We start from the raw sequence: 16,015 nt of genomic DNA on the forward strand, positions 1-16,015 counted from the left end.
AGAAGATGGAACAACTAATCCCCGTATAAAATAATACATAGATTTTCTTACAACTAATCTTTGTATTACTAATGCTTGAGTAACTCTAACCAACTACCAAACGACCCCTTAAACCTATATGAGTAAGCCCTCCTTTTTATGTTTTCAATTGTATTTGTTTATTGTGAATTTACTGTAATCTGAGAGTACTTATTTCTTCTACACCAATGTTTCCCTTTTTTTATGGATAAAACTAAGATTTAGTTTGCTATATTTTTTAATATTTTGAATAAATTTATTTATTTCATTCTCCTTGTCAACTTTGGTTAAAAGAAGTACAACATATGAGATTTTGATTTATTTGAAAACATTACTTTTTCATAGGTACTGAAAACCATTATCCTCCATGAAGAATCTCAATGAAAAGTACCTAAATTAAATAGAAACAAAACCTAAGAACCATAAAGGAAAAAAAAAAGAGAAGAAAGAAAAACTCATGTATTATTTAAGAAGCAATGGATAATATGAAGAGAGAAGGAAAAAAAACTCATGTATTATTTTAGAGCAATGGATAAAATGAACATCCATTTTTTTAATGAAGAATATGGATATACATATTATCCAATGGTTAACCCATTTTTTATCTGTATCAATCATGAGTGGGTCGGATATTTTATTCATTTTCGACCTGACACAACCGTTTGCCACCCCTAGCTTAAGAAAAGCCTTCTATACAACTATCGTCTTCTCCTTCTATTCAAGGAAGACCTTTTCCTTTTCCAAATTATTACAATCACATCTCCGTTTATTTTTTAAAATTATTATTATGTAACAATAGACAAAGTGTTAAAGAATATGGATGGGCAATGTAAAGCAAAATAATTGTAAGTTCCTGGAATGAAAACTTTATTTCTCTCTCAGCTCTCTTCTACAGAAACCTTATGGGGTAATATCCATGAAACATAATTTTTTCCCCTTTTGTTTCAATTTCTATCTCTATTGGATAGAAGAGATACGTACATGTATAGCATAATGATTTAGTAAATGCATAAAATAATGGTAATTTAATTCTCTCTTTTTGTTCTCTTTCTTTGGAGGTAGGTGGCAGAAATAAAAAGCTAAGGATAAATATAAATTGCCACATTAAGTTTTGAAATGCTCTCAGGCACATTTTACGAGGTAGTCATCTAAAGTCGAACTTTTGGATACCTTCTCTGGTGGTATTCGACCACCGGAGACTTATTTACTCTTTTATGTTTTTCTTTGTTTAAGCCTTTATTTATCATGGATAATTGTATTTACTTCAGGTTTTTTTTTTTGTGGGGGGGGGGGGGGGNCTGGGTAAGGGTGGACATTCAATAGTTCATTTCGGTTTTTGAATTTGGTGTACCAAACACCACGTTTGGTCCCCTAGTAGTCTGGCCTTGTGAACGCCAAAAAGGCACTAACAATTTAACAAAACTTCACAAACACAAATGACCATGTCATCACACAACAATGCACCACATGTGCATTCATGAGTTCTTCACTCATTAAACTAACAAGTAACAATGCACTTCAATTATTCACCACATATCAACTTCAAAACATTAATATTTTGACAATAACAAAACTCAAGTGCAATGGCCAAATCACACCAAATTTTCCACCAACAATGTAGTTTCTTCCATGAGACCACTGCCAACAATAACAAAACTTTAGTACTTTACGCCCTTCTTCATTGTCTTGACCACTTGAACTTTTAAGATAAAACCAAAAGTTAGAATACTACTTTTAAGATTAGAAAAAAATATAATCAAATAAATATCCTATTGAACTCACCACTATTAAATACTTGAGAATTACAATCATACATCAACAATGCAAGACCTTCTTCCACTATTTGTCATCTCTAAAAATAATAAAATCAAATATGTCATACACCACTTAAGGATTTTATTTTTTGCGAAAACAAACAAAAAATACAAAGTTCAATTTTCTCAAGAAACTCCAATTTTCTTCAACACAAATAGGATTAGTCTCTTATCTAAGTCAATCTTGGACACAAATAAGAGATATTGCACACATTTGGGAGTCTATGAACTTCTAAATGGATCAAGAATACGACCACGGGTGCTAAATGCACATTCGACATAGGAATAATCAATACATCTCGAGAAAACTGTGAAAGTATAAGAAACTTAGTAGAACTTTTCACCAAATTAAGATATCAAAATCCTCAGATTCAGGCTTTTCAACAAGGTATCTTTCCAGCTCAGATTTAGTGCCTCAACTTTTAGAATCTTTCTTTTGTTTCTTCATGTAAAACTTAGTTCTAAATTTTGAAAAAGACCACAAATAGATGATTGATTCTTAGAACCTTTTGAATAGTTACTTACACAGACCGCAAACAATTCCTTCAAATAAGTTTCTTTACTATCTTTCTCTTTTCTTCCCTAAGTAATTCTTCAAGAGCAAAACTAACGTATACAAACTTATTACGAGGATCTAACACAGAAGCAATAAAAAGCATTTTGTTCATCTTTTCAGGAGTACCCCAATAAATCTTAAACTTTTCTTTCATCCCCACTTCACGCAAATCAACATCATCACTTGTCATACACTCTTTCAAATATGCATCAAGCTCACATATATCCTCAAAATGAACATTACAAGTAACATACTATGAACCTGAAACTTTCAATGTGAGCTCATAAAATTTTTCAAGAAACTATGTGACATTCCTCACATCAACTTAATCATCATTTTGGATTGAACCTGCAATACTAACATCTTCACAAAATCAGTAGCAAGATCGGAATTAAAGTTACCATCATAAAGATCAAACCTCTCAAAGGCCTACTCAAACTTTTCCGCAACATCAAATAGGTGGAATTCCACCTAGTAGGCACATCTAAAAATAACATTTTATCACATTCTATCTTTTGCATTTCAAGATTTTTTTGTCCTTGGAGAAGATGATCTAACATATTTCACCATTTGTGTTACCCGTTTGATAGAAGAACCAATTTCTTTCAAATCATCTTGCACAATTAGATTAAGTATGTGAGTCATACATCTCATGTGGAGATGCTTACCATTCATCATATTAGTTTCCCACATATCTAACTTTCTAGACAACTCTGTAACTGCGACATTATTGAAGAAGTATTATCAACAATAACAATGAAGACATTGTCCAAGTTCCAATCAAGTAAACAATTACTAATAGACTCTACCAAATGCTCGCCTTTATGACTAGTGATAGGACAAAAATTAAAAATTCTTTTATGAAGCACCCAATTCCTATCAATAAAGTGAGTTGTCAAACACATATAATTAATTATTTGTAGTCAAACACATGTGTTTGACTGCTCACTTTATTGACAGGAATTGGGTGCTTCGTAAAAGAATATTGATTTTTTGTCTTATAGCCATAAAGGTGAGCATTTGGTAGAGTCTATTAGTAATTGTTTACTTGATTGGAATTTGGACAACGTCTTCACATGTTATTGTTAATAATGAATGCTTCTTCAAATAATGTCGCAGTTACAGAATTGTCTAAAAAGTTAGATATGTGAGGAACTAATATGATGAATGGTAAGCATCTCCACGTGAAATATATGGCTCACATACTTAATCTAATTGTGCAAGATGGTCCGAAAGAAATTGGTCCTTCTATCAAACGAGCAAGGCAAATGGTGAAATATGTTAGATCATCTTCTGCAAGGACAAAAAACTTTTTGAAATGTGTAGAAATGCAAAAGATAGAATGTGATAAAATGTTATCTTTAGATGTGTCTGCTAGGTGGAATTCCACCTATTTGATGTTGGACACGTCAGAAAAGTTTGGGAAGGCCTTTGAGAGGTTTGATCTTTATGATGGTAACTTTAATTCTTATCTTGCTACTGATGTTTGTGAAGATGGAAGTATTGAAGGTTCAATCCAAAATGATGATTGGGTGAAGGTGAGGAATGCCACAAAGTTTCTTGAAAAATTTTATGAACTCACATTGAAAAATTCAGGTTCACAATATGTTACTTGTAATGTCCAATTTGAGGATATTATATGAGCTTGATGCATATTTGTAAGCGTGTATGACAAGTGATAATGTTGATTTGCGTAAATGGTTGTGGGGATGAAAGAAAAGTTCAAGACATATTGGGGTACTCCTGAAAATATGAATAAATGTTTTTTATTGATTCTGTGTTGGGTCCTCGTATAAGTTTGTGTACGTTAGTTTTGCTCTTGAAGAATTACTTGGGGAAGAAAAGGGTAAGATAGTAAATAAAGAAACAAAAACTTACTTGAAGAAATTGCTTGTTGTCTATGTAAGTAAGTATTCAAAAGGTTCTAAGAATCAATCATCTTCATCTGATTCATCTACTTGTGATCTTTCTCAAAATTTGAGAACTAAGTTTTACATGATGAAACAAAATGAAGATTCTGAAAATTTAGGCACTAAATCTGAGTTGGAAAGATACCTTACTGAAGACCAAGAGCTTGAATCTGAGAATTTTGATATCTTAATTTGGTGGGAAGTTAATTCTCCTAGGTTTCCTATACTTTCATAGTTGACTCGAGATGTATTGACTATTTCTATGTTGAGTATGGCATTGGAATGTGCATTTAGCACCGGTGGTTGTATTCTTGATCCATTTGGAAGTTCATTGACTCCCAAATGTGTGCAATGTCTTAATTGTGTCCAAGATTGGCTTAGACAAGAGACTAATCCTATTTGTGTTGAAAAAAATTTGGAGTTTCTTGAGAAAATTGAACTTGGTATGACTTCATATTTTTTGTTTGTTTTCGCAAAAAATAAAATACTTATTGTGTTGTATGACATATTTGATTTATATTTTTAGAGATGGCAAATAGTGGACAAAACTCTTGCATTGTTGATCTATGATTGCAATTTTCAAGTATTTAGTAGTGGTGAGTTCAATACGTTATTTATTTGATTATATCTTTTTTCATTTTAAAAGTAGTATTTTAACTTTTGGTTTTATCTTAAAGGTTCAAGTTCAAGTGGTCAAGACAATGAAGGACGTAAAGTACTAAAGTTTTGTTATTGTTGGCACTTGGCAATGAGAGTTTGTCTTACTCATGAAGTGTGACAAAAAAAAAAAAGGAAGAGTAGTGGTGACTAGATGCTTTCCATGCAATGAAACTAGGGAGACAAATAACCATCTTTTTTTGCATTGCAAGTTCACTGCACAACTATGGAACCAATTCTTTAGTCTCACAAAGACTGAATGGACGATGTCCAACAATGTTTGAGCATACTGCTGATTTAATGAGTTGTTGGATGAGAAGAGGAGGAAGCAAGAGCCAAAAAAAAAGGTGGAGGATAATACCCTCATGTATATAGGGGACAGTGGGAAGACAGAAATGGGAGATGTTTTACAGACAAAATCAAGTCCATTCATGATGTGAAATGGAAATTCTTAGTGTCTATTTTTTTGGTGTAAAGGAAACAGTATAGAGGAAGTAGATGAGCTAGTATAGAGGAAGTAGATGAGCTGGTAGACTTCTTTTTTTTTGAGAATGGTAACTTTTTCTTCTATTTATCCACAGGTATACTACATCAAAGTAGCCCCTCTTCCAAAAGTATTACAAACTAGACTGACTCCATCTGTGCTTTTGTCACAAATAGTCTAAAACATCAAAAAGTTCTTCTGCCTGTACTAAAACTTTCTGTTTACACCAAAAATAATAAAGAGCTATACAATTCATCTTGAAATTCTGCACATTGTTCTTCTTGCCCTCAAAACATCTTTGATTCCTTTCTTTCCACACTGTTCACCATATACAAGCTGGGACAATCCTCCATCTCTCCTCCTTAATTGTAGTATTGCCAATATTGATCCAACAATTTAGGAGTTGTGCTATGTTTCTTGGTTTCACCCAAGTGATCTTTCTAAGGCTGCTGAATATTCTCCATAATTGATCTGTCCATTTGCAATGCAAAAAGAGATGGTTGACTGTCTCTTCCTGTTCCTCACACAAATAGCATCTTGAGCATAGTTGGAACTTCCTCTTCTTTATATTCTCTTGTGTCAGCAATGCTTCCTTTGCTAGTAACCATGTGAAACAGTTTACCTTGTATGGGATTTTAGGTCTCCATATCATCCGTCATGGCCATAGCTCCATCCTATCATTTGAATTTGATTGATTAAGATCTTTGTAACCTGACTTGACACTGAAAACCCCTTTGCTACCAATCTTCCACACAACCTTGTCTTCTTCCCTAGTCAAATTGCTAAATTGTGCCATTGTATCATGGAAGGCCACTATGTTCCCCATCTCCCAATCATTTAGATTCCTCCTAAGATGTAAGTTCCACCCCTGTCCTGTCCATATTTCAGCCACAGTTGCATTTTGTTAAAGGCTTAGTGTATATAAGTCTGGAATAATTGTTTCAGGGTTCTTTGGGCTATCCATCTGTCCTCCCAAAATGACACCTTCATTCCATTACCCACCTGGAATCTGATTCAAGAAAGGAACAGAGGCCAAAGATTTCTTATTGATCTCCAGATACCACATCCATATGGTGTAGTTACCATCTTTGTCATCCACCTATTCTCCATTTCATATTTTGCCCTAATCACCTCTCTCCATAGCATATTCTCTCCTGTCATAAACTTCCAAAGCCATTTTAGCATTAGGCTTTTGTTTTGTTTCTTCATGTTCCTGATCCCTAGTCCCCCCTCTTTCTTATTTTTTATGACCTCTTCCCATTTGACTAGATGAAACTTCTTTTTATCTTCATTTCCCTGCCATAAAAAACTTCTTCTCAAAGCATCTATCCTCTGTATTACATTGTCTGGTGCACAGACATCATATAAGCAGGTATTGCATCTAGCACACTATTAACCATGGTTAATCTACCTCCCCTAGACAGATATTGGCTCTTCCAATTGGTAAGCTTCTTTTCGCATTTTTCTATCACTCAATTCCAGATCCCTATTGATTTGCTCTTTCCCCCCAATGGCATACCTAGGTATATGGTTGGTAGTTCCCCTACCCTACCACCCAAAACCCCTACCAGACTCTACACCTGAGCCACTTCATTTATGGGATAAATGAAACTCTTCACCCAATTGATATGTAATCCAGAGACTGCTTCAAAGATGATGAATATTACTCTTAGGATCAACATTTGCTCTATCATTGCTTCACAAAAAATAAGGGTATCATCTGCATATTGCAGATGTGTAATCTCCAAGCCATTTTGTGCACTGCTGTCCACCCTAAAGCCCCTTACCCAACCCTTCCTCTTTGCTGTGTGAATTAGGTTTCTCAAACCTTCCATTGCTAAGATGAATAAAAAGGGTGACAGGGGGTCACCTTGTCTCAGTCCCCTTTGGGATGAAAAGAAACCACTAGGAGTTCTATTAACTAAAATAGAAAACTTGACTGTGCTTATGCAGAATTTCACCCATCTAATCCATTTGGCTCCAAAACCCATCCTTTGCATCATAAGCAGTAAGAAATTCCAGTTTAAATGATCATACGCCTTCTGTATATCAAGCTTGCATAGAATTCCAGGGCACTTGCTTCTCTGTCTAGACTCAACACATTCGTTTGCAATCAACACTGCATCCATTATTTGTCTACCTTTTATGAATGCCATTTGTTGGCTGTCTACAAACCTGTGTAGCACTTTCTTTAACCTTTCTGCCAGCAGTTTAGCAATGATCTTGTAAACTCCACCTATTAGACTAATGGGTCTAAAATCTGTCAGTTCCTCAGCTCCCACTTTCTTAGGAATTAAAGCCACAAAGGTGGAATTAATACTCTTCTCAAACCTCTCTGCCTTATGAAACTGCTGCACTGTAGCNCTGTGTAGCACTTTCTTTAACCTTTCTGCCAGCAGTTTAGCAATGATCTTGTAAACTCCACCTATTAGACTAATGGGTCTAAAATCTGTCAGTTCCTCAGCTCCCACTTTCTTAGGAATTAAAGCCACAAAGGTGGAATTAATACTCTTCTCAAACCTCTCTGCCTTATGAAACTGCTGCACTGTAGCCACCAGATCAGGTTTAATGATGTCCCAACATTGGCTGAAGAAAGCCAGGGAGTAACCATCTGGCCCTGGTGCTTTGTCCACTGCACACGCTTTTATGCTCTCTAGAATTTCCTGCTGCTCAAAAGGTGCCAAGAGTAATTTGTTTTCTTCTTCATGAATCATAGGACAGTTTCTCATCTCTAGGTAGGGTCTCCATTGTTCTGGCTCAGAGTATAGTTCCTCATAATAAGTTACTATCTCTTTCTGTATCTCCTCTGGTTCAGTCAAGTTTTCTCCTCTCACTTTCAGCTTTGAGATTGTATTCATTCTCCTGTGTGCATTTGCAGTTCTGTGGAAGAAATTAGTGTTTCTATCCCCCTGCTCTAGCCACACAGCCCTAGATCTTTGCCTCCAAGCTATTTCCTCCCTTCTAGCTATGTCTTCAAACTCACTGATTAATGTTGTTTTAGAGGTTATCTCTTCTGGCCTCAAGGTTTTGTTCTCCTGTATCTCCTCTAATTCAGCTAGCTGTTTCAAGACATTTTGTTTTTGTGTTCCCAAGTTCCCTTGTGCAGTTTTGCTCCATTCTTTCAGCTTTTCTTTTAGTGCTTTGAGCTTTGTAACCAAGACATAGTCAGGTTTCCCTATAAAACTGAAGGAGTTCCACCATCCTTTAATTTTGTCATTGAAACCCTCGATGTCCAACCACCAGTTCTCAAATTTAAAGTATGACTTTGTGTTTTCCCAAGCACCGCATTGTAACATTATAGGAGAGTGATCTGATGTCACTCTGTGAAGTATGTGCTGCCTGATATTTCTAAAATTTGCTTCCCACTCTTCCGAGAACAAAATTCTGTCAAGTCTTGCTGCTGTTGTATGCCTGTCTCCTTTCTCCCAGGTGTATTTTCCCCAGATAATTCAGGATCAGCTAACTCCATGTCTTCTATGAAATCTGAGAAATCTGTCATTCCTTTGCTGATTCTGTTGCAATTTTTCTTCTCCGATGGGTACCTCACAGTGTTGAAATCCCCACATAGGACCTAAGGTCCTGCAATCAACCCCCTGGCAGCACCAACTTCCCACCAAGTCTCTTCCCTTTCTACTCTATCATTTGGAGCATAGACACATGTGAGATGCCAGCTGAAATCTTGACATATCCCTGTGAAGCTACAGGTGACAGAGTACATCCCTACACTGCTAATTTCTCCTTCCCACTCCCTTTTGTCCCACATAATAACGATGCCTCCCCTGGTTCCACTGGCTCCTAACTGTGCATAATTCACCCATTTATTCCCCCATACTTCCTTCACAATATTTTCAATCTCCCCTTCCACCTTTGTTTCTTGGAAACAGACTACATCTGCCTTCCATTTCTTCATAATATTTTTGATCACTTCCCTCTTTCTAGCACATTTCATCCCCCTTATATTCCATGACACTATGTTTAGCTTCATTATTTTTCTATTGCCAGGTATCCCCCTCTACTTCTAGTGCCAAAGCTCATGAACTTTGTATCCAGTTCCAGGCTTTTCAATTCGTTTTCTCCTTTCTTTTTGTTTGTTGTGACTTCTCCCTTGCCCCCCTTGTTCCCTTGCTTGTTATTATCAATTTTCATAAAGAGCTCCTCTGCTTTCTCCTCACATCCTCTAAAATCTACCCCAAATTCAGTGCTCAATTTGAGTATGTGTTGCTTAATCCAAAGTGGAGAACTTTTTGAAATTGTCTTCTAATGGCAGCTGAATCATCAGCGGTACAGCATCCTCTGTGATCTCCGTATTACTATCATTCTGCCCATTCAGTTGTGATATAGCCATTATTTGTTTTTCCATGTTTGTAGCTTTCGCCACGGTGACTGTGTTCTCCCCCTCCTCCTGTATTGTCTCCTCTTGTTCGCGAGGCATGAAATTTCTCTCCTCCACCTCCAGGTTGTCCAGATTTTTGAATCTATTCTGCGTCTTTGTTTGAGAAAGATTTGCCATTATTTCAACACTTACTAAGTCTAGTCTTTGGGCTTCTTGACTGCTTTCTTTTTGTTTAAACCTTGTTGGGCCTAAAGCTTTTTTTGGGCCCTGATTTTTTCTCTCGCTTATTTGGCCTGCTACTGCATGAAGTTGCCCTTTCCCTTTCCAGCTGCGGTCACGTGCCTGGTCACGTGACTCCCAATTCAAAAGTTCTCCAGCTGTCAATGTACCCACGTGCTGTGGTGTATAAACTGTTGGTTTCTCCATCGTACTAGGTCTTGAAACTTCTTTACCCAGCGGTTCTCTATCTTCATTCTCTCTCCTCGTCTCCACTTTTCTGACGGTCACCGGTACCTCGCACCAGATCGGAACTTTGTAGGTGTAGCCGTCGCTGGAAATCTTCACCTCCCTCGGAACCTTTTCCCTGTCACCCTTCACTTTTATACGAGCCCAGTGAAGGTGATTTTTGAGCTTTGTTTCTTCCTCTGTTTCAATAAATCCGCCGCATTGGTTGCCGATTTGTTTGAAGATACTCGAAGACCATAAGCTCAAAGGTAATCCCATGACTCTTATCCAGACCCAATCTCTTTTTACTTCATCTGGCCAGCATCCAGTGGTTGGCTTCCACCAGTACAAGCTTAGGTTCATCTTCTTCCATACCCATACCCCCGACATGACATGTTCTGCTGCTACTCTTGATGGGAATTCAAACAGAAATTGGCCGTCATTCATGGCAAAAACATTGACTCCTATGGCTGACTTCCAAGTGTTGCAAGCCCATCTTCTTACGTCGTTTAAAGCTGGGGTCTCCTGTAGTGTGTCCTGGAATCTTCCAACGATGCATCTATTGAGAAGATCTGTTTCTGCCATCGGTGCTCCGCTTGTGACTTCTATGTGAGCCTCCTTCACATGTAACTTCGCTCTCTTCATGGAATCCGTCATCCACCTGCTGCTTTGGACTGCCTCCCTATAAGATGTGTTCAATTGTTTGCCCATGTTAACTTGGGGTTTTGGTTGCAAGTTGGGTTCATAGATGAACTTGGTTATTTTGTGGACGATATTACTCCATCCCCCCATGTATGAAGCTTCCGGTGTAATAATTATAGACTTGTTCTGACCTTCGATAGCAATAAAACTGACAAATCTGCCATTCTCGTTGTATTTAAGAGAGCAGTAAAACTCTGCAAAGTGTTCCTTGAGCTTCCATCTCCTAATAACTTTCCCTTGTACCTTGGACGCCTCAATAAATATTGATACCAACCACCGCAAAACTTTAATGCTAATCTTCACCCTTCTCACTAATTTTCTGCTACTCTCAGTCCATTCGTACCAGGAATCTGTACCACCTTTACATCTAGTGATTTCGTATGATTTAAACCCTGCATTGTAGTAAATGTTGTTTACCCCTGATGATGTGATTCCGGCCATATGTGCCGGAGAATAAGTCCCCAGATCGATTTTAGTTCAGACTAGGTTGTCTTCGAAAACCGGTGCTCTATAAAGCTTAGAGTCTAACCTTACTACCTTGTAAATTTTTGGAGGTGGCTAACATTCCTTAATGCTGAGAAATACAATAGTACTAATTCACAAAAAAAATATATAAATAGATTCGGCCAACCATTGTGGCTATATTTTCTGCATCTTTTCATTCTGAGAAGCCCTTTCAAGGAAGTTGACTGCAAGTTACTTTACTTGGTGATGTCCCCGAGGCATTGGTCCAATGGCAAAGGTGGTACAACCAAGATGTGTGGTTACGTGTTTGAATATTGGTTGGTGAGCCAAGTCTAGTATTTAAGTAGAGGTGCGAACAGCATCCACCGAGTTTCTTGTTGGGAACCAATTTCAAGATTACTAGAAAAACTATACTCCCTCCATCCCATTTTATGTGACGGTGTTTGACTAGGTATGAGTTTACAAATGAAAGACTCTTGAAATTTACGGTCTAAAACAAGTCATACACATTTGTGTGACTATAAATTATTTCATTTTAAGGGTAAAATGGGAAGTTTAAAGTTAAATTGTTTCTAAATATGATGTCATTCTTTTTGGGACAGACTAAAAAGAAAAGTATGTCAAATAAAATGGGATAGGGGTATTACTCTTTGATGGATGGATGATAAATATTCCAATTTACTACCACCACTTTTCTTGGGCACGCTTTCCTTCTGAAAGGTCCAGTACAAAGCTTCATCTAGAAGAATTGTTTGCCAAATGAAGATTTTTCTACCTAGGAAAGGCAATAACTAGCATCTGGATAACTCCAGATTGATAGAGTAGGATGGAGTTCAAAATTAAAGAAGCGACTTTATTGTCAAATCAGTAATCCAATTATAACTACTAATGATGAATCAGCTAAATAGAAGTAAATACTTAAATCAAACAATCCAAAAATTATAGCTATCGATCATAAAGGAAAGCACATACCCACATTTTCTCTAGCTGGTGACGTGTGAAACCTGAAAGTGTTTGAATATCCTACCTGATTTTGTTATAGCAGCTGTATGAGTCCCACTGGTTGCAACATGGCATATTTCTGCATCCCAAGAGCCCTCAACTAATCTAGGGACCAGCTCTCTATGATAAACTTTATGACCAAGAGCGCCAAAGCCACCGTAACCCCTGAAAACTTCATTTTTTCCATAAAAGAATCAAGTTACAATGAACAAAACTACTGATTTGGATTTCACCAAGTCATTCAAACTATTTTTGTGATAAGGTCAAAGATTATCATTGAATGGGCATCAGGAAGATGCCAAGTTACAAAAGGTGTAACCAGTTAGCTCTAGTACAGAAGGGCAAAAAAAACATTTCAGCACTAGTACAAGTAGCCTAACCTAAAGCTAAGGAGGTAACAAAATGTCAAAATCCAAAAACATGTCAAACTCTCTTTCACTAAAGGAATTAGAATACTTCTATGTCAAACTCTTCAATGGAAAATGCATGACTCCACTGTTGATTCATCCAATAGCCTTATTTGCTAGCTGAAAGGCAATAATGTGTACAGTGCCATTCACAAAAGGGGTGATGATGTTTAAAGAGCCTATCAAAAAGGGGTGATGATGTCTATATACACAATGAAACTGTGATAAAGAGAGTTCACAGCTTCGCTTGTGCAACCATTATATGCGTTCAAGCATCTTAGATTCACAACAATGATAATAAGCAATTGTTGCCAAAAATAGAGACTAAACATGGATTTTTTGGTTCAGCATCAGAATTACCTCCAAATTTTCTATACATCCCTTTCTATTGCCAAAGTAAAACTAAGTGAAGGCCATACCACATAGACAAAATAGGGATTTTTTATTCATCCCCCATACTACTTCAAAACTTTAGTACCTCCAGATTTTTTAGCAAAACTAAATGCAGGTCGTGCTACAAAGTGATTACTACACAAGAAAACCTTGTTAACCATAGGCATTACCGCATTAGGCCTTTTTCCACGCTCCAGGTCAAAACAACAATAAATAATCTGAAACCGATATGCATTCATAAATCTTTCTTCTTTTTCTTCAGTTCACAGTTACACATATCAAAAGGTATGTCTTTAGACTACAAGTCGAAACAAATTATCAGAAGTGCCTAGATAGTAAATACACAAATTCACATGTTTATCTTGTGCAACCATTCTGTGTGTTCATTCATCTTAAGTTCACACTAACAATAATAAGTGACAGTTGTCATGACAAAGAGATTGTAAACTGACTAGAAGGGGTTGCTTGGGTAATAAGCAACTTCCACCTCCAACCCTAAAGTTGTGGTTTGAATCACCAACAAAAAGGTGGGAGCTCTTAGTGAGGGGTAAAAAAGTAAGGGTTCGTTTGGTTAAAAATAATGCTCAATAGAGTGCATTAGTTATGATTGCATTAGTTATGATTGCATTAGTTATGCATAGATTTATTTTTATGCATTGTTTGGTTTAGTGTATTAAAAATAATATGCATTGTATAAAAATATTTATTTACAAAAATATTCTCTACAATTATGGTGGAAAAGATGTAAAAGTGATTTTGCGGGGTAATTAGGTCTTTAACCATGCTAATGCATGTATTAAATCCCTTTGCATTATTAATACCTAGAAATCCATGGTATTAGGTATTAGTAATACACTCCTCAATACACAATAGAGTGTATAATTAATGCATTTGTTATACATAGCATGAAAAAGTATACCAAACAAGGGACTACTAATACACAAAGTTAATGCATGCATTTTTTTTGCTAATACACCTACCAAATGACCCCTAAGAGATTATAGACAGGATAGATATATGTTGGTTCAGCATAAAGATCATTCAAACTTTAATACGTCCACATAAATATTATATTTACCAGAGAAGACTACGTAAAGTCCCCCAAGGCCTAGCTTGAGTGGCAAAAGGTGGAGGATTTATGGCTTAGGTCGCAGGTTCAAGCCCCACACCATGCAAAGCGAAGCTCGATATTTAAGTGGAGAAGGGTAGAGGGGTGGGCCCATTATCAAGCAAGTTTAGAAGGTTGTGATTGGTTCAAAGGGCAGGTCACAGACGGATTTCTCGGTTATCAAAAAAAAAAAAACTACGTAAAGGACACACTATCAAGACAACTATACAGCTATGCAATGAAAATCTTACACTCTTTTCTGCTTACAACAGCTATATACACAAAAGAAAGTTTACACCCTCTTCTGAGGCATTGTATGTGTCCATTCATATTAAATTCACAGTTCTAAATAACAAGCAACAAGGGACTGTTGCCAAAGTAAGAAACTAGAAATGAAAATTTTTCGGTTCAGCATCAAAATTAGTTCAACCTTTCTCTCCATTCCTTTCGACTTACCAAGCAAAACTAAGTGAAACCACTATATAAGACTAGACAGATATTCTTTTAGTCAAGACTTAAATCTTTTCAACCTGACCTCCACATTTCATCCTATTGACGAGCGAAAGTAAGTAAGACCATAAAAAAAAAGTTACTGTCAATGAAATCTTGTTAACCATAAGCATTAAGACCTTTCAATTCTCCATGTAAAAACAACAACGAGCAAACAGAGTAATACGTTAATTTTTCACTTTCTTCATTTCTATCATAAGGAAAGGCAAACAATGCACAGTACAAGGTTGGAATTGGTACTGACCAAGTGAAGACCTGCCCAAGAGAGTTAAGAGCGACTGAATGAAGCCCACCAAGAGCAACACTTCGAACCGAGTCCAAATGAGTATTCAACGTAGGAACAAAAACCGGGTTCTCATGGCCAAACCCAAGACGACCCCCATCACCTTTTCCCCAAATCCATAGATTCCCATCAACCAATAAAGCTGAATGGAAAAGCCCACAAGAAATTCCTATTTCAACGTCCACCTTTCCCTCATTAAATGAAGACGGCAGCAGCACAGGAGCAGAAGGAAGACGACCAGGAATGGGGGAGGATAACCGGAAAGTGGGAGACAAAGAAAATGAAGCAACAGGAGATGGGTATATTCTAATTTCTTCAATACCGCCACCCAATTGACCGGAAGCACCACGTCCCCAGGAATATAGTTGGACAGTGACTGATTGTTGTGAGTCTGTGGATTTAGATTCCCAAAGAAGAGGAACTTTGGATGATGAAGAAGAAGAAGAAGAAGAAGAAAGGTGACGCCGCCACCGGAAAACGGGAAATGCACGACGAGTGCGGTAATAGAATGCCATCAACGTCTGGCTCGACGGCGGAGTAGTGTTTGCTCAGCTTCTCTAGTTTATACTCAATGCTCTCACTTCTCCCATTGATGAAGTAAAGTGCACTTTCACCCCTACTCTTTCTACATATTTGAAACTTTTGCACCCTCACTTTCTGTTGAGACAATTAAATGAAAGTTGTCCATTAAGTTTGGGTTTTGTTTTTTGTGATACTTTGATCAAGAAAGGATCAAATTTATTTTAAAATGTAATTAAGTAAATCTGAGACCAAATTAATATTTTCAAAACTTTCTAATCTTTCATGAAATACAAAAAAAACACTTCATTTTTCAACTTTTATAATTCTATCAAAATCATTTTTTAAAAAAAAAGTAAAAGAAAATAGAATTCTCTTCTTCTCCCAACGTTCTCTCTTCTCTTCTTCTT

At 36.8% G+C, this 16,015-nt stretch overlaps 1 protein-coding gene across 1 annotated transcript in view; it reads right to left on the bottom strand.

Moving 5' to 3' along the window:
- LOC125876244 (RCC1 domain-containing protein RUG3, mitochondrial) overlaps positions 1-15,686 on the bottom strand; it is a 29,885-nt gene extending 14,199 nt beyond the window's left edge. The window contains exons 1-2 of the mRNA XM_049557376.1: positions 15,048-15,686; positions 12,411-12,550 (exon numbers count right to left, since the gene is read on the bottom strand). Of these exons, the coding sequence (XP_049413333.1) occupies positions 12,411-12,550; positions 15,048-15,601 (694 nt within the window). The 5' untranslated portion in view covers positions 15,602-15,686. The remainder of the gene's footprint in view (positions 1-12,410; positions 12,551-15,047) is intronic.
- Positions 15,687-16,015: the final 329 nt, after the last annotated feature.

Source organism: Solanum stenotomum, chromosome 9, assembly GCF_019186545.1.
Source record: "Solanum stenotomum isolate F172 chromosome 9, ASM1918654v1, whole genome shotgun sequence".
Lineage (NCBI taxonomy): Eukaryota > Viridiplantae > Streptophyta > Magnoliopsida > Solanales > Solanaceae > Solanum > Solanum stenotomum.